The 20,205-nt window shown below is 44.2% G+C and overlaps 1 protein-coding gene across 2 annotated transcripts; it reads left to right on the top strand.

The window, feature by feature from the left end:
* Positions 1-3,748: 3,748 nt before the first annotated feature.
* LOC311362507 (protein NLRC3-like) lies at positions 3,749-18,657 on the top strand. Of its 2 annotated transcripts, none has more exons than XM_084482367.1 (10): positions 3,749-3,846; positions 4,600-4,716; positions 9,653-9,719; positions 9,794-9,854; positions 11,211-13,029; positions 13,479-13,652; positions 14,831-15,004; positions 15,478-15,651; positions 15,751-15,797; positions 16,397-18,657. In XM_084482367.1, the coding sequence occupies exons 1-10, from the start codon at positions 3,779-3,781 to the stop codon at positions 16,933-16,935; spliced, it is 3,240 nt and encodes a 1,079-aa protein (XP_084338493.1). In that variant the 5' UTR covers positions 3,749-3,778; the 3' UTR covers positions 16,936-18,657. The 2 variants fall into 2 exon arrangements, with proteins under 2 accessions (XP_084338493.1, XP_084338494.1); XM_084482368.1 differs by having other exon boundaries at positions 3,766-3,846; positions 4,603-4,716.
* Positions 18,658-20,205: the final 1,548 nt, after the last annotated feature.

The following is a 20,205-nucleotide window of genomic DNA, read 5'->3' as shown; positions in this document are numbered from 1 at the left end:
GTTTCAAACAGACCATGACAACAGACCAGTTGGTTGTTATCAGACTCTACTGATGCTCTCTCTCACAATCAATCATTAACTAACTGAAGAGGATTACAGTTTACCTGTACTCCTTACACACACACACACACACACACACACACACACACACACACACACACACACACACACACACACACACACACACACACACACACACACACACACACACACAGCCATTTACCAATAAAACATCCACAAGCAGATGTGATCGACTTTATGAATCCCACACAAGGGGAATCTCTCTTGTTATTGCAGCTCAAGAGTCAAAAGTACAGCGAAAGAGAGATTAAGGGATGAATAAAAATACAAAATAAATGTAAAAATTAAATAAAGATACAAAACGTAGAATAATAACTAAATAAATACAATTACACAGAATAATTGCACAGTATAAATATAATCTCTCTCTCTCTTTAGTGATGTGGTTGACATGGTGGTAATGAGAGGAGGGATAAGGCTGTTTTAGTGATGTGGTTGACATGGTGGTAATGAGAGGGGATAAGGCTGTTTTAGTGATGTGGTTGACATGGTGGTAATGAGAGGGGATAAGGCTGTTTTAGTGATGTGGTTGACATGGTGGTAATGAGAGGAGGGATAAGGCTGTTTTAGGGATGTGGTTGACATGGTGGTAATGAGAGGAGGGATAAGGCTGTTTTAGTGATGTGGTTGACATGGTGGTAATGAGAGGAGGGATAAGGCTGTTTTAGTGATGTGGTTGACATGGTGGTAATGAGAGGAGGGATAAGGCTGTTTTAGTGATGTGGTTGACATGGTGGTAATGAGAGGAGGGATAAGGCTGTTTTAGTGATGTGGTTGACATGGTGGTAATGAGGAGGGGTAAGGCTGTTTTAGTGATGTGGTTGACATGGTGGTAATGAGAGGAGGGATAAGGCTGTTTTAGTGATGTGGTTGACATGGTGGTAATGAGAGGAGGGATAAGGCTGTTTTAGTGATGCGGTTGACAAGGTCTTGTTTTTCTAGAAGAGTCCAGCAGCAGAGAGCAGACTCCCCTGGACCCAGCTGTGTCTCCATGAAGAGTGACAGCTCTATGTATCATCCTCCTGTCTTTAAAGATGGACGCCCCTCCAGAGAGGAGAGGTAGGAGTTTCAAACAGACCAGTTGGTTGTTATCAGACTCTACTGATGCTCTCTCTCACAATCAATCATTAACTAACTGAAGAGGATTACAGTTTACCTGTACTCCTCACACACACACACACACACACACACACACACACACACACACACACACACACACACACACACACACACACACACACACACACACACACACACACACACACACACACACACACACACAGCCATTTACCAATAAAACATCCACAAGCAGATGAGATGTGATCAACTTTATGAATCCCACACAAGGGGAATCTCTCTTGTTATTGCAGCTCAAGAGTCAAAAGTACAGCGAAAGAGAGATTAAGGGATGAATAAAAATACAAAATAAATGTAAAAATTAAATAAAGATACAAAACGTAGAATAATAACTAAATAAATACAATTACACAGAATACTTGCACAGTATAAATATTCTCTCTCTCTCTCTCTCTCTCTCTCTCTCTAGTGATGTGGTTGACATGGTGGTAATGAGAGGAGGGATAAGGCTGTTTTAGTGATGTGGTTGACATGGTGGTAATGAGAGGAGGGATAAGGCTGTTTTAGTGACGTGGTTGACATGGTGATAATGAGAGGAGGGATAAGGCTGTTTTAGTGATGTGGTTGACATGGTGATAATGAGAGGAGGGATAAGGCTGTTTTAGTGATGTGGTTGACATGGTCTTGTTTTTCTAGAAGAGTCCAGCAGCAGAGAGCAGACTCCCCTGGACCCAGCTGTGTCTCCATGAAGAGTGACAGCTCTATGTATCATCCTCCTGTCTTTAAAGATGGACGCCCCTCCAGAGAGGAGAGGTAGGAGTTTCAAACAGACCAGTTGGTTGTTATCAGACTCTACTGATGCTCTCTCTCACAATCAATCATTAACTAACTGAAGAGGATTACAGTTTACCTGTACTCCTTACACACACACACACACACACACACACACACACACACACACACACACACACACACACACACACACACACACACACACACACACAGCCATTTACCAATAAAACATCCACAAGCAGATGTGATCGACTTTATGAATCCCACACAAGGGGAATCTCTCTTGTTATTGCAGCTCAAGAGTCAAAAGTACAGCGAAAGAGAGATTAAGGGATGAATAAAAATACAAAATAAATGTAAAAATTAAATAAAGATACAAAACGTAGAATAATAACTAAATAAATACAATTACACAGAATAATTGCACAGTATAAATATAATCTCTCTCTCTCTTTAGTGATGTGGTTGACATGGTGGTAATGAGAGGAGGGATAAGGCTGTTTTAGTGATGTGGTTGACATGGTGGTAATGAGAGGGGATAAGGCTGTTTTAGTGATGTGGTTGACATGGTGGTAATGAGAGGGGATAAGGCTGTTTTAGTGATGTGGTTGACATGGTGGTAATGAGAGGAGGGATAAGGCTGTTTTAGTGATGTGGTTGACATGGTGGTAATGAGAGGAGGGATAAGGCTGTTTTAGTGATGTGGTTGACATGGTGGTAATGAGAGGAGGGATAAGGCTGTTTTAGTGATGTGGTTGACATGGTGGTAATGAGAGGAGGGATAAGGCTGTTTTAGTGACGTGGTTGACATGGTGGTAATGAGAGGAGGGATAAGGCTGTTTTAGTGATGTGGTTGACATGGTGGTAATGAGAGGAGGGATAAGGCTGTTTTAGTGATGCGGTTGACAAGGTCTTGTTTTTCTAGAAGAGTCCAGCAGCAGAGAGCAGACTCCCCTGGACCCAGCTGTGTCTCCATGAAGAGTGACAGCTCTATGTATCATCCTCCTGTCTTTAAAGATGGACGCCCCTCCAGAGAGGAGAGGTAGGAGTTTCAAACAGACCATGACAACAGACCAGTTGGTTGTTATCAGACTCTACTGATGCTCTCTCTCACAATCAATCATTAACTAATTGAAGAGGATTACAGTTTACCTGTACTCCTTACACACACACACACACACACACACACACACACACACACACACACACACACACACACACACACACACACACACACACACACACACACACACACACACAGCCATTTACCAATAAAACATCCACAAGCAGATGTGATCGACTTTATGAATCCCACACAAGGGGAATCTCTCTTGTTATTGCAGCTCAAGAGTCAAAAGTACAGCGAAAGAGAGATTAAGGGATGAATAAAAATACAAAATAAATGTAAAAATTAAATAAAGATACAAAACGTAGAATAATAACTAAATAAATACAATTACACAGAATAATTGCACAGTATAAATATAATCTCTCTCTCTCTTTAGTGATGTGGTTGACATGGTGGTAATGAGAGGAGGGATAAGACTGTTTTAGTGATGTGGTTGACATGGTGGTAATGAGAGGAGGGATAAGGCTGTTTTAGTGATGTGGTTGACATGGTGGTAATGAGGAGGGGTAAGGCTGTTTTAGTGATGTGGTTGACATGGTGGTAATGAGAGGAGGGATAAGGCTGTTTTAGTGATGTGGTTGACATGGTGGTAATGAGAGGAGGGATAAGGCTGTTTTAGTGATGTGGTTGACAAGGTCTTGTTTTTCTAGAAGCGTCCAGCAGCAGAGAGCAGACTCCCCTGGACCCAGCTGTGTCTCCATGAAGAGTGACAGCTCTATGTATCATCCTCCTGTCTTTAAAGATGGACGCCCCTCCAGAGAGGAGAGGTAGGAGTTTCAAACAGACCAGTTGGTTGTTATCAGACTCTACTGATGCTCTCTCTCACAATCAATCATTAACTAACTGAAGAGGATTACAGTTTACCTGTACTCCTTACACACACACACACACACACACACACACACACACACACACACACACACACACACACACACACACACACACACACACACAGCCATTTACCAATAAAACATCCACAAGCAGATGTGATCAACTTTATGAATCCCACACAAGGGGAATCTCTCTTGTTATTGCAGCTCAAGAGTCAAAAGTACAGCGAAAGAGAGATTAAGGGATGAATAAAAATACAAAATAAATGTAAAAATTTAATAAAGATACAAAACGTAGAATAATAACAAAATAAATACAATTACACAGAATACTTGCACAGTGTAAATATAATCTCTCTCTCTTTAGTGATGTGGTTGATATGGTGGTAATGAGGAGGGATAAGGCTGTTTTAGTGATGTGGTTGACATGGTGATAATGAGAGGAGGGATAAGGCTGTTTTAGTGATGTGGTTGACATGGTGGTAATGAGAGGAGGGATAAGTCTGTTTTAGTGATGTGGTTGACATGGTGATAATGAGAGGAGGGATAAGGCTGTTTTAGGGATGTGGTTGACATGGTGATAATGAGAGGAGGGATAAGGCTGTTTTAGTGATGTGGTTGACATGGTGATAATGAGAGGAGGGATAAGGCTGTTTTAGTGATGTGGTTGACATGGTCTTGTTTTTCTAGAAGAGTCCAGCAGCAGAGAGCAGACTCCCCTGGACCCAGCTGTGTCTCCATGAAGAGTGACAGCTCTATGTATCATCCTCCTGTCTTTAAAGATGGACGCCCCTCCAGAGAGGAGAGGTAGGAGTTTCAAACAGACCATGACAACAGACCAGTTGGTTGTTATCAGACTCTACTGATGCTCTCTCTCACAATCAATCATTAACTAACTGAAGAGGATTACAGTTTACCTGTACTCCTTACACACACACACACACACACACACACACTCACACACACACACACGTGGTGTTTGCGACACTGCCGTAGATGGTATGGGTCATGACGTAGTACAGGAACGAGTCAGACGGCACTTTATATCCCGGAGATAAAACCTGAGTTCTGATAAACAGTTGTCCGTTCGTCTCATTTCGTATGGTAACCTACAACATCACACTGGCGACGAGGATAAATATGGAACAATAAAGTCTGGAAAAGAAGAGGAATTAAAAACGTCTCATAACCGCGGTAGTTTAGCTAGCTTCATAGTAAGCATAGCCAGCATTCCGAGGACTGAGTGGCCAACACTACACGCTGTCCTCGTCATGTCGCTCGCGCACACTCCTGCACTCCATGCATTTGACTCAGAAACGGATCCAAGCTTGTTGAGACCGCGTTTGACCAAATGGGTGCAAAGGTTCAAAAACTACACTACTGCTGTCAACATTACCGGCGATGCTAGGCTAAAGGCACTGCTGCTGCACCTAGCAGGAGAACGAGTGCATGATATCTACGACACACTCGCAGATGAAGGCGACAAATATGCGGACGTAAAGGCAAGGCTCGAAACGTACTTCACCCCCAAGAAGAACACTCAGTATCAAGTTTACATGTTCAGAAAGGCAGTGCAACTGCCAGGCGAAAATCTTGACACATACTGCACTAGACTACGCATGCTTGCAAAGAACTGTGAGTTTGCAGACGCTGACAAAGAGATCAAAGCACAACTGATTCAATGCTGCACTTCAACCAGGCTGCGTCGACGCCCGCTCAGAGAGCCTGACAAAGGCTTAGATGACCTTCTCGACCATGGTAGGTCACTAGAACTCTCTGAGCAGCAAGCAGCGAGCATGGAACAGACAGATACTGCATCAGTGAATGTGATCCAGCAGACTTGGCGGCCCAGCCAATACACTGGGAGAGGCAGGCCCAACAATAAGTGCAGGAACTGTGGAGGACAATATCCACATGAAGGAGACTGCCCAGCACGGGGCAAAGACTGCAAAGCATGCGGTAGGATGAATCACTTTGCTCGACAATGCAGATCTAGGCAACAAGAACCAACCAAAGGGCGTGAACCAAAAGACGGAGAGAAAGGTAAACAACACAGACGCAAAGTGTACAATGTGAACAGCACAGAGCAAAATGATGGCTACAACTCGTCTAGCAGCGATGAGAAATATGTGTTTATAATAAACAGCAAAAGTGGCAATATGCAGCCACAGACATGCATCAAGCTCAACGATACCAAGATATCAGCACTCATAGACGCTGGAGCTGCAGTGAATATTATCAGTGAGTCCGTTTTCAACACAATGACTCCGCGCCCGCAGCTCACCACAGTCAGCGTAAAGATATATCCTTATGGCTGCACCAACCCACTGCCCATAGCTGGAGCATTCAACTGTGACATAGGGGCAGGGAACAAAAAGACTAAGGGCATGTTCTACATGCTGGAGGGCGATGGCTGCTCTCTGTTAAGCTACAAAACAGCTGATGAGCTTGGCCTGATCAAGATAGTCAACAGCGTCACCTCTACAAGCGGCCGAACAGTGGCAGACGAGCTGGTGGACAGTTATCCAGAGCTCTTCCAGGGAATAGGCAAACTAAAATACTTTCAAGTCAAGCTACACATCAACACAGACGTGCAGCCTACCTGTCAGCCACACAGGCGGGTGCCGTTTCACATCCGAAAAAAAGTCGAAGACGAACTGATGAAACTCGAGAATGATGACATCATAGAGACAGTCACAGGCCCTACGCCATGGGTCTCCCCAATTGTGATGCCTCCCAAACCAAAAGACCCGGATAAAGTGAGGATCTGCGTCGACATGAGACAAGCCAACACCGCCATACAGCGCGAACGCCACATCACACCCACCATGGACGACGTCATCCATGAGCTCAACGGAGCTACGGTCTTCTCCAAGCTGGACTTGACTGCCGGATATCATCAGTTAGAGCTCCACCCGGCCAGCAGATACATCACGACCTTCACCACACACCAAGGTCTGAGGCGATACAAACGCCTAAACTTTGGAATATCGTCTGCAGCGGAGGTATTCCAGAACGCAATATGCCAGACATTACAAGGGATCAGCGGTGTCAAGAACCTGAGTGACAACATCATTACCCACGGCAGGACACAGGCTGAACACGACAACACCCTCAGAGCGGTGTTCCAGAGACTGAAAGAGAGAGGTCTCACACTCAATCGCAAAAAGTGTGAGTTTGATAAATCCAGCCTCGAATTCTTCGGGTTCATCTTTTCAGCAGACAGAATCTCAGCTGACCCCAAAAAGGTCGCCGCCATCAAGCAAGCCAACGACCCACAGGACCCGACAGAGGTCAGAAGCCTACTCGGCATGGCAAAATACTGTGCACGATTCATACCAGACTTTGCCACCATCTCCGCTCCACTACACAAGCTCACCAAAAAAGACACGCAATGGAGCTGGGGCCCGGAGCACGCTGCTGCGCTACAGACAATCAAAGACAGCCTCACCGGTGACACGGTCATGGCGTACTTCGATCCAGCTAAGGACACAGAGCTGATCGTGGACGCCAGCCCAGTCGGCCTAGGTGCTATTCTTTATCAAACGGACAGAAAAGGGAAGAGGCACACCATAGCATATGCCAGCCGTGCTCTGAGTGACGCTACTCACAGACTGAACGGGAAGCACTGGCCATCGTGTGGAGCTGCGAACATTTCCACTTATATATCTACGGAAACCCATTCACCTTGGTCACAGACCACAAAGCCCTCGAAGTGATCTGGAATAACCCCAAATCAAAACCACCAGCGAGAATCGAGAGATGGGGACTGAGGCCCTACAACTTTCGCGTGGAGTACCGGAAAGGTGCAGAGAACCCCGCCGACTACATGTCACGTCACCCCATCAGGACACCAACAGGACAATCTACAAGAGCAGGGAAGGTAGCAGAAGAATATGTCAACTTCATCGCCCACCATGCTACACCCAAAGCAATGACCCTCGCCGAGATCAGAGAAGAAACACTCAAGGACCCGATATTACAGGAGGTAATTTCCTGCATCAGACACAACACGTGGCACAGGATCACCGACAACACACAGCATGCTGCTACTCTGAAGAAATTCATCCGAGTCAGCGAAGAGCTGAGCATGCTGCCCAGCAACGACATCGTCCTCGGAGGCACGAGGATCATCATCCCAGCATCCCTTGAACACAGAGTGTTACAGTTAGCCCATGAAGGACATCAGGGCATTGTTAAAACAAGGACACTTCTCAGGTCAAATGTATGGTTCCCCGACATCGATCAGAAAGCAGAACAGACTGTAAAGAACTGTTTAGCATGTCAAGCAAACACACCCATAGCCCAGTCAGAGCCCCTGAGAATGTCAGATCTACCAGAAGAAGATAAATTCCTCCGTGAGTATCGCTCTACACCTGAACTAGTACTACGGTACAAGATGCACACAAAAGTCCCCACACTCACCTCAACCTTCGAAAAGAACATTGACCACACAATCAGAGACAAAGACAACACAGCTAAGGCCAAGATGAAGCGCAACTCAGACGCACGCCGTCACGCCAAACCACGCCCCCTCATTCCTGGCGACACAGTGCTTCACAAACAACCCAAACACAACAAGCTTACCACACCCTACAACATACTGTACTGTTTCAACATACATACTGTTTCAAAAGTGAAAGGCTCAATGGTCACTGCGACCAGAGATGGACATTCCATTACTCGCAATTCAACCTTTTTCAAGAGAGTAAATCCAGAGATACAGGACATTCCATCAGATCCCGATGAAGATGATGACGGTGACACTGTCGCTGGTGCCTCACCAAGGCCACAAAGGTACCCCTCCAGAACCAGACGACAGCGCCCTCCGTACCTAAGGGACTATGTGTGAGATGTTGGTCAAAGGCAGTATGCCAACATAGCTCATATTACTGTCAGTGAACATGACAGCTCGTTCTAATGACTGTTCGTACCGAGTACATTTGCACTTGTAATGCAGAGAATGTTATGCAAATGACTGTGAATGTTATAGCACAGTGTTGATACATTTATTTGATACTTGAAATATGTTGAATACCAGAGTATATGAGACATTTGAAACCAGAAGAATGTGTACTGTTTGGTACTGTGTGAAATGTTATTTTGTTTACTAGAAGCCACAAGTAAATGGTAGCCTCATCTGTTTACAATGCATAGGTTCATGTATGCCTATTCAGAAATGTTGTGACGTTATGCATCTTAAAAAAAAGGGAGTGATGTAGTGTTTGCGACACTGCCGTAGATGGTATGGGTCATGACGTAGTACAGGAACGAGTCAGACGTGCACTTTATATCCCAGAGATAAACCTGAGTTCTGATAAACAGTTGTCCATTCGTCTCATTTCGTATGGTAACATCACCACACACACACACACACACACACACACACACACACACACACACACACACACACACACACACACACACACACAAACAAAACATCACCACAAGCAGATGTGATCAACTTTATGAATCCCACACAAGGGGAATCTCTCTTGTTATTGCAGCTGAAGAGTCAAAAGTACAGAGAAAGAGAGATTAAGGGATGAATAACAATACAAAGAATGTAGTAATTAAATAAAGATACAAAATGTAGAATAATAACTAAATAAATACAATTACACAGTAATTGTATACACATATTACATAATACATAAATATAATCTCTCTCTCTCTCTCTCTCCCCCCTCTTGTATGTGTACTGTGTGTGTTTATGTTTACTGTGTGTGTGTTCTCTCCCCAGACAACCCCACCAGAGGTCAAAGGTTACCAGTGCTCAGTCTGTGCAGCATCAAACAGAGCTGATCAAGGTGTGTAAATGTCCAACAAGATATTTGACTTCAGCTCTACATGAACATTAAATAGCATCTCCATCTGCTAATAGTCTGCAGGCACAAAGCTCTGCCTGATGGACCAGGAGGAACCAGCTGACACACTGTGGGGCGGTAAGAGACTCTTATTTTGAAAACAGAATGAATAACTATTTTGAAAGGCGGAAGAGACTCTTATTTGTTCTGCTCACACTAAATGACATATTCTGAGATTTTTCATAACTTTTCAATGTCAAAATATCTTTCCTCGGGTTTGGGTAAAGCCAGATTTACTGTCGCGCATGAGAGAACGCGCGAGCCGCGCATCAGGCAAAATTGCGGTCACGTGACGGTCACATGCCCCGCGCATGGGCTGTCGCACCGCCCTTTTTAAGGGCTGAGGGCTCAGATCCGCACGATTTTTGCCACTTGGAGTACGAGCGGACAGACAGACCGGAAAAACCATAGAGAGCAAGAATGGATGATTTCGAAGAAAGAGTTGCTGAGCAAGTGCGCCTCTACAGGAGTCTGTATGATACGGCGATTTTTCGATATTGTGTTTTTGAACTGTGCATCTACGTCTATGCACAAAATAAAAACATGTTTTGGAATGTACTTGCTTTTGTTATATTCAATTTACTTATAGTAGGCTGATTACAAAAATGTTGGCACAGGTGGTATGTGTCTGGCTATAGAATCTATAACTACTGGCCCATCAACTATTGTAATGTAATGTGGCCTCCGTAATAGCAGATTTAATATTGACTACGCCACTCTTGATTACAAGGGTGAGAGAGTCTGGTGATCATACTGGCTATAGAATCTATAACTATCAGGTTAAATGGTTTGATCCAGATATGTAGGGTTATTGTAGGGTTATTGTGGGTCTATCAGGTTAAATGGTTTGATCCTGATATGTAGGGTTATTGTGGGTCTATCAGGTTAAATGGTTTGATCCTGATATGTAGGGTTATTGTAGGGTTATTGTGGGTCTATCAGGTTACCGAATGTTAAACAATATGCTGCAAATCAGCAGCAGAATAACTTAGTGGAAGAGATGCAGCACTATCTTCATATATCAGCATAGCACTCCCGGTTCACTAACGAAGGTGTTGATGCTACTTTTTATGTGTAGGGACCCTAGTCATGCTACTGCAGAGGTTTCGTTCTATTTTGAGCTATATTAGTGGTTAAAAAATGCACATTTGTAAGCTTTTGGCGCACCGCCCCTAGCCAATGCACTGTTAGCCATTTGGGCTCTTAGCGTTGCTCCGGGCAAGCTCTGTACTGGTTGATCAACAAAGAAAACGGCTTATTTGATCTCTTTTCATGCAGAAAAAGACCCTGGGTTAAATTTTCGCTGGACTTCTTCAACCAAAGTTATAAAATACACTAAATATCATGAAGTTGATTATTTAGGAGGAAATATTGATATGTTTCCACTGATGTCACCATCCACTATCTGATGTCTTCTGTTGGTTTCTCATTTAGGATCTGCTGCTGTCGAGTGCCAACATAAAATCAAGTCTCATTTGAAGAAGAAGTTCAACAATGTGTTTGAGGGATTTGCTAAAGCAGGACAGCCAACAGGTCTGAATGACTTCTACACAGAGCTCTTCATCACAGAGGGAGGCAGTGGAGAGGTCAACAAGGAACATGAGGTCAGACTGATTGAAACAGCTTCCAGGAAACCAGCCAAGAAGGAAACACCAATCAAATGTGAAGACATCTTTAAACCCTTACCTGGACAAGATAAACCAATCAGAACAATAATGACAACTGGAGTGGCCGGCATTGGTAAAACCGTCTTAACACACAAGTTCACTCTGGACTGGGCTGAAGGAAAAGCCAACCACGACATACACTTCACATTTCTCTTAACTTTCAGAGAGCTGAATTTACTGAAAGAGAAAGAGTTTAGCTTGGTGGAACTTCTTCATCACTTCTTTATTGAGACCAAAGAAGCAGGACTCTGCAGATTTGACTGGTTCCAAGTCGTCTTCATCTTGGATGGTCTGGATGAGTGTCGACTTCCTCTGAACTTCCAGAACAACCCGATCTGGACTGATGTCACAAAGCCAACCTCAGTGGACGTACTGCTGACAAACCTCATCACAGGCAACCTGCTTCCCTCTGCTCGCATCTGGATAACCACACGCCCTGCGGCAGCCAATCAGATCCCTGCTGAGTGTGTTGGCATGGTGACAGAGGTGAGAGGGTTCACCGACCCACAGAAGGAGGAGTACTTCAGGAAGAGATTCAGAGAGGAGACGCTGGCCAACATAATCATCTCCCACGTCAAGAAATCACGAAGCCTCCACATCATGTGTCACATCCCAGTCTTCTGTTGGATCACTGCTATAGTTCTGGAGGACATCTTCAAAAAATCCCAGATAGAAGAGATGCCCAATACTGTGACTCAGATGTACAGCCACTTACTGAGGGTTCAGTCCGTACATGGGGACAGGAAGTACCATGGGAGAGCTGAAACTGATCCAAATTGGAGTCCAGAGAGCAGGAAGATCATTGTTTCTTTGGGAAAACTGGCTTTTAATCAGCTGGAGAAAGGCAACCTGATCTTCTACGAGAATGACCTGGCAGAGTGTGACATCGATATCAGAGCAGCCTCAGTGTACTCAGGAGTGTTCACCCAGATCTTTAAAGAGGAGCGTGTGCTGTACCAGGACAAGGTGTTCTGCTTTGTCCATCTGAGCATCCAGGAGTTTCTGGCTGCCCTTTATGTCTTTCTGTCCTTCATCAACAATGGTGTCAATCTGCTCACAGGACAACAACAATCCCCGAGGTCTATTCTTGTTCGAAACAAACAAACAGAAAAAAGAAAGCTCAAACTTTACCGGAGTGCTGTGGACAAGTCCTTACAGAGTGAGAACGGACACCTAGACTTGTTCCTCCGCTTCCTCCTGGGCCTCTCTCTGGAGACCAATCAGATTATCCTACAAGGTCTGCTTGGACAGACAGGAAAAGTTAATGTAAGCTCATGTACCAGGAAGGAAACAGTGTCTTACATCAAGGAGAAGATAGGTGGAGATCTTTCCCCAGAGAGAAGTATCAATCTGTTCCACTGTCTGAATGAGCTGAACGACTGTTCTCTAGTGAAGGAGATCCAACAGTACCTGACATCAGGAAGTCTCTCCGGAGAATCACTCTCCCCTGCTAAGTGGTCAGCTCTGGTCTTCATCCTACTGACATCAGAAGAGGAGCTGGACGTGTTTGACCTGAAGAAATACTCTGCTTCAGAGGAGGGTCTTCTGAGGCTGCTGCCAGTGGTCAAAGCCTCTAAAACATCTCTGTAGGTTTACTAATAACATGTATTACAATACACACTACACAATATACATTAAACTGGAATATAAGGTTAAAATAATATGCAAAATATCTCTGTAGGTTCATAACATGCATTACTATTCTACTCATAACAGAATAAAGTTTAGTTATATAATAATATACAAAACATCTCTGTAGGTGTCCTATGAACGTATAATGTATTACAGTACACATAAGAGCATATTCAGAACAATAGAATATATGGTTAGGATTAGTAGTTTTCCTTTAAAAACATGTTCAATCTCAACTAAACAACTATTTAACATTTTACATTGAATGAATAATGAACATTTATACATCTAATTATTTAGAATGTTTTGTTAAACTAATTACATTCCTTCATTATGGAATAACTTAACAATTTCAGTTATTTTAATCACAGTTCCTAACATGTTGTGTTTATTGTGTGTGAAGGCTGGATGGCTGTCGTATGTCAGAGAGATGCTGTGAAGCTCTGGCCTCAGTTCTCAGCTCCAACTCCTCTAGTCTGAGAGAGCTGGACCTGAGTACCAATGATCTGCAGGATTCAGGAGTGGAGCTGCTCTCTTATGGACTGGGGAGTCCATACTGTACACTGGAAACTCTCAGGTCAGCTTTACTCAATGGTCAAACAGTTACACCACAAGGGTCAATATCAGAAGAAATTTAACAGATTTACATCCATCAAAGTGTGCACGTAAAGTGAAGCAGCACGCAGCTGACACCCCCATGTACTCAAATGCTGTCTTTGCTCTCGTGCTTAAAAAGTGTTTTCCTGCTCACTCGGATATTTATTCTCCTCATAACACAATAAACATAAAACTGAAGTATAAGATTAAAATAATATGCAAAATATCTCTGTAGGTTCATCACAACATGTATTACTATTCTACTCACGACGAACATACTAGTAGAATATAAAGGTTATAATAATATACAAAACATCTCTGTAGGTGTACTATCAAAGTATAATGTATTACAGTACACATAAGAGAATATTCAGAACAATAGTAGTATTAATTTAAAAAACATTTTCAATTCCAACTAAACAACTATATAACATTTATTATAAAACGGGTGGCTTAAATCAAGCGATCTGATTGGTTCCCAACTGTTGTATATTGAGCGTATACACACAGCTATGATGCCCGTTCAGTTTACAGAGTTCAGTATCACTCCGTGCCTAACTTGAACTGTTGTTTATTTCTATATAAAAGCAATAGCATAGTTTACTGAAGCCTAAAAATATGTTGATTGCTGGAGAGGGTGGAAATGTTCTAAAGCAATAAGCACACAGTGAGTGAACTCGATAGTAGGCTAAATTGCCGGTGAACCAAGCTACCGTCTCTAGCCTTCTCTCTGAAGGACGCTACAGTATGTTGCATAGCAACCGCTATACACTTTGAAGGCACCCAGGAGGGACTACTTTTTTGTATTCGTTAAAAAAAATGCTTTTCAGACTTTCTCGCTTTTTCAAAATTGAGGGTGTCTATGACTTTCATTTCGCCATACTTACTTAACCATTTTATAAAAGCAATAGATCACTTCAGTCAGTGAAATGTCCTCATTATACCACAGTTATGGGGGTCGCCCCTTAACTGTGGTATAATGAGAACATACCACTGACTGAAGTGATCTATTGCTTAAATATATAATGAACATTTATGCATCTTATTATTTAGTATTTTTTGTTAAACTAATAACATTCCTTCATTATTGAATAACTTAAAGATTTATGTTATTTTAATCACAGTTCCTAACATGTTGTGTTTATTGTGTGTGTGAAGGCTGAATGGCTGTCATCTGTCAGAGACATGCTGTGAAGCTCTGGCCTCAGTTCTCAGCTCCAACTCCTCTAGTCTGAGAGAGCTGGACCTGAGTACCAATGATCTGCAGGATTCAGGAGTGAAGCTGCTCTCTGCTGGACTGGGGAGTCCACACTGTACACTGGAAACTCTCAGGTCAGTTATCAGCCTCTTATTCAAACTGGTTATTCTAGACTCCAGTAAGTGCTGCTCATGTCCGATGCATTTCTGTTGCTCTTTTCCCTGCTGACAAATAACTCCCTGGTTCTACACAATGTTAGAACCTGTGGATAAACGGTCTTAGCGTACCAAACACAGCAGACTTCTCCTGACTCTAACAGAACAATATCTCATTGAGTTGTAGCTATTGAGAAAGGAGTATTCGTTTCAAGTCCAAGACCCTGTTTCAAGTTCAAAGTATCAATAAAGCTTTTACTTGTCCTCCATATGGAATGAATACACTTTCTAAATGTGTTTACTTTGGTACGAACAGCTAGATGGAATAAATGGTGTGTGTGTGTGTGTGTGTGTGTGTGTGTGTGTGTGTGTGTGTGTGTGTGTGTGTGTGTGTGTGTGTGTGTGTGTGTGTGTGTGTGTGTGTGTGTGTGTGTGTGTGTGTGTGTGTGCAGGTTGTCTGGCTGCCTGGTCACACAGGAAGGCTGTGCTTCTCTGGCCTCAGCTCTGAGCTCCAACCCCTCCCATCTGAGAGAGCTGGACCTGAGCTACAATCACCCAGGAGACTCTGGAGCTGTGCTGCTCTCTGCTGGACTGGAGGATCCACACTGGAGACTGGACACTCTCAGGTATGGAGAGGACAGCTCACCACTCTGGGACAAAGTTGAAACAGCAGATCATGAAGGTGAATGTTTCAACATGCTGCTCTCACTTTGTTTCCCCCCCAGTGTGGAGCACGGTGGAGTGTGGAGGCTGAAACCAGCTCTAATCAAGTGTAAGTGTCTGTTTACTTCATGTACATACATACATACATACATACATACATACAATAACCAGTTCTATGGTTCATCAGTTCATCTCCAGCCCGTACTCCATTTGAAGGTTGAGTGCAATGTGTGTGTATTGGGAAATCCCAAAGTTGAATATCTTGGAAGGTATTACAAATATTGTTTAGATATTTACATGTGTGTAATAAGCTCATCGTGCCAAACATTTTGATGTATAATATGTTCATGCAGTGTAAATATTGAGGGAGTAAATGCACTTTATACATTTGTCTTGGTTTCAATGTTTTGATTGGGACAGCCACTCACACACACATGGGATTTCTAATTAACTTTAATTATATTGAACACAATGTGTACTATTGCTTAGAAAATATACAGCACATAATTCCACTATCGTACCTATCACAGGATATTTCTTTCTATGTTAATGTTTAAAGAAGAGAGAGCGATCAAAAAAATAGTCTGAAAGAGAATAAAAAGAAGAATGCAGGAGTGCAGTACTAGTGATGATGATCATCATCATCATCATCATCATGAAGAATGGTTGATGAAGAATGGCAGATAATCATGTCTTGTTCTCCGTCAGATGCCTGTGAACTCACACTGGCCCCAAACACAGCCCACAGAGGACTCTCTCTGTCTGAGGACAACAGAAAGGTGACGTGGGTTGAAGAGGACCAGTCGTATCCGGATCACCCAGAGAGATTTGACCGCTGGCCCCAGGTGTTGTGTAAAGAGGCTCTGACTGGCCGCTGTTACTGGGAGGTAGAGTGGGAAGGAGAGGTTTATATAGGAGTGACATACAGAGGAATCACAAGGAGAGGACTGGTTGGTGACAGCTTGCTTGGAGGGAACAAGTCCTGGACACTTTATTGTGATGGTTATCGTTACTCTGCCCGGTACAACAGTAGAGAGACAGTCATACGTCTCCCCCCCTCTACCAGAGTAGGAGTGTATCTGGACCGGCCTGCTGGCACTCTGTCCTTCTACAGAGTGTCCCGAGGTGTAGGAGGGTCCTCAGACACACTGACACACATCCACACCTTCAGGTCCACCTTCACCCAGGAGGACCTCCTCCCTGGGTTTAGGGTACGGCGGGGATCAGTGTCTCTGTGTCGGCTGTAGAAAAAAAAAACGGACAAACACAAACACACACACACACAGAGACAAACACAGACAGACAGACAGACACACAGACACACACAGACAAAACACACACACACACACACACACACACACACAGACAAACACACACACACACACACGCACACACACGTGCACACACACACACACACACACACACACACACACACACACACACACACACACACACACAGACAAACACAGCAGAACATTTTGAGTCATTAAAGATATGTGCACACCAGGCTTGGAATTTCGTCATTTTAGGGGCAAGGCCATTTGGCCTTCCCGTTCACTTTTTTTTTAAGGGCACAAAGGCCACATGACAGGGCACAAAGGCAGTTTGGTTAAATTACGCTGGCTTTACCTTTCAGATTAATACCTTAACATTCTCATTCTCCAAAAAACATTAATTATGTATTAAAACATTTGTTTTAATTTAGAAACATTGAAAAACATGTCATATTGTAAAACATTGCATTTAGAGAGAGAGAGAGAGAGAGAGAGAGAGAGAGAGAGAGACTTTCTGCTACAGAAAGACAACAGCCACCACTTTGACCTAAACACAGAAGTATCAGAGATACACTTTCTCCTGACACAGTGCAGTCATAGTTACTCACTACTTGTTCAAAAAATAACGGAGTTAGTAACTGAATTACTCTATAATAAAAGTAATTAGTTACCAGGGAAAGTAATTATTATTTGCGTTACTGTATAAAAAAAATTAAATTAAAAAAAAGTAGCTTTGTAGATGCGTGTGTCGTTGTGAGATGCTTCATTAAATTAGAGTTGCTTACAACGTCTTTGCTCCTGGACATAATGTACACTTTACATGCACGTTATTGCCTGTATTGCCTTGTGTTTATATCTCCACCTTGAATATGCCAACTTTTCATCGGATTGCTCCAGACTCGTCATTTCTACTGCTTCGTCGAATCTGTTTGGTGTGTGTGTGTGTGCGTGTGGCAGGCATATCCTGGCTTGTGTGTAAAAACACTGGCTCCGATTGGCTACCATGAAACATGACTCTACCTTAGCCAATCATAATCGCTTATCTCGTTGTTAAACCCGGTCTCCTCACTAGCAGTTTGTGTGGAGCCAGGGGTGCGTTTGGATTGCACAGTTTATTCAATCAATTCATAGTACCGCACCGCATTTAACTGTCAGTAACGGTAACGGCGTTAAAAAGTAATTAGTTCGATTACCCGTTACTGAACAAATAACAGCGTTAGGTAACGCCGTTATTTTAAACGGCGTTATTACAAACACTGCTGAGGAGGCTGGTTGACGTTCTTCTTTCATGTGATGTTGATACTTCACCTGCGCGGTTCGCGAAGTTGCGCGAATTCTATTTTGGAACAATCACAGCAGAGCAATCGCTGTGATCCACAGACACGGGACTAGCCTCCTGCGCGCACTAGGGTGGCCGTAATTCCATAAAATCCCACCACGCGTCACTAGTGTTGTTTGCACTAGAATTTTGACAGGGGCTCAAAGGCCACTTTGGCCGTAAATTGAACATTTTTTCACAGGGCATCAAGGCCAAAGTGCGGGGCAACGACGGCCATGGCCGTCGTGGCTGTTGTGAAATTCCCACCCTGGTGCACACCTGTTTATGATTAGTAAAGTCTGCAGCTTCTATTGTTTCAGTCCTTGTGTTTATTGTGTACATGTAAGGGACTATTTTTCTGTTGTATTTGTGAATGAAGCATAATGGTAATAAACAACTCATTGGATCAACTGAATGTTCTCGTGTGTTCAGCCCATCATCATTCTCATTTTATTACTAAATAATGTTACATAAGTGCCTTAAGAATAATAAGAATAGAATAATAATAATAATGTTGTTCTGATATTATTCTGGGACCTCCTCCCTGGGTTTTGGTTAGGGGGGGGGGGGGGGGGGGGGGGGCGGTGCCTCAGTGTCTCTGTGTCCGTTGTAGAAAGAAACCACAGACAGACGGCCAGACACACTCTCTGTCTCTCTCTCCGTCTCTCCCTCTTGCCCCCGTCTCCCTCTCCTCCCATCTCCCCCTTCTCTCTTCCCCACATCTCCGTCTCCCCCCCCCCGTCTCCTTCTCCTCCCCCCGTCTCCCTTCCCCCCCTCTCTCTCTCTCTCTCTCTCTCTCCCCCCCCTCTCTCTCTCTCTCTCTCTCTCCCCCCCCCGTCTCCCTGTGATTGGACGACACTGTGGATCAGATTGAGTGTCCGTTAACCTGCTGACCACTGATTGGTCAACCAGCAACAGGTGTGCTGCCTCCCCCAGCCCCAGTGTCCAATCAGACTCAGACCAGGTGAGGCTGCTGAGACCACACCCAGTTTTGTTTTCAATTGTCTCATGAGAACCCTCCCTCTCTCCCTCCCTTTCTCTCCCTCCTTCCCTCCCTCTCTCCCTCCCTTTCTCTCCCTCCTTCCCTCCCTCTCTCTCCCTCCTTCCCTCCCTTTCTCTCCCTCTCTTCCTCCCTCCCTCTCTCGCTCTCTCTTTCTTTCTTTCTCCCTCTCTCCCTCCTCCTCCCCTCCCTCCCCCCTCCAGCTGTTGCTGTGTGGTTCCAGGTCAGAGGTGCTGCTGGTTCTCTAGGACCAGAGGGGCACCCTGCCGGCCCTCCTAGCCCAGCTGCAGAGGGCCCTGGCTGGGCGCGCCGCCCGCCGGCTCGGCCTCCTCTGCCCCGGAGGCACGGAGGAGCTGCAGGTGGTCGGCGGTGAGGAGACGACCCGGGCAAAGTGACCAGAGAGAGAGAGACCTCAACATCTGGAACATGAACACCTGGAGAGAGAGAGAGAGAGAGAGAGAGAGAGAGAGAGAGAGAGAGAGAGAGAGAGAGAGAGAGAGAGGTCTGAATACATACAAGCACCCACTCAGAGAGTTTGGTGTTTGGAAAGTGTTAGGAAGGCGTGTTATCTCCATGGTAACGACGCTATGACTTGACCATGACTAGGATGAGTGTTATACTTGTTACGACTGTGGTCGTAGTTTTTGTATTCTGTGTTTGTGTGTGTGGCTTTGTGTTTTCTGTCAATCTTCTATGTAAATAGGAATGTGCCATTCCCGGGTGGGGATTGGTCCACTCGTTTCGGTCGGGGACGGTGATTGGCCAAGGCAAGAATAAAAGGAGTCAAGATGGCCACCGTGGAAGCCAGCACTTCCATCCTCCTCTCCCAACAAGCCACACGTGTTTTTATGTCCTGTCCAGAAATAAGATCTTGTTTGGCTCTCTTTCCTCCGGAATCAGCACCAAAAGCAAAAAACTGGCGTGG

Source organism: Micromesistius poutassou, assembly GCF_964030765.1.
Source record: "Micromesistius poutassou genome assembly, chromosome: 17".
NCBI lineage: Eukaryota > Metazoa > Chordata > Actinopteri > Gadiformes > Gadidae > Micromesistius > Micromesistius poutassou.
This window is presented reverse-complemented; position numbering and strand designations above follow the sequence as displayed.

What these genes read in the sequence shown, in the direction of transcription:
- LOC311362507 (XM_084482367.1), top strand. Translation starts at nt 3,779, where the DNA reads ATGAAGAGTGACAGCTCTATGTATCATCCTCCTGTCTTTAAAGATGGA. An exon ending in AGCTGACACACTGTGGGGCG is followed by an intron (nt 9,855 to 11,210) that starts GTAAGAGACTCT and finishes TTTCTCATTTAG; the next exon opens with GATCTGCTGCTGTCGAGTGC. An exon ending in AAAGCCTCTAAAACATCTCT is followed by an intron (nt 13,030 to 13,478) that starts GTAGGTTTACTA and finishes TTGTGTGTGAAG; the next exon opens with GCTGGATGGCTGTCGTATGT.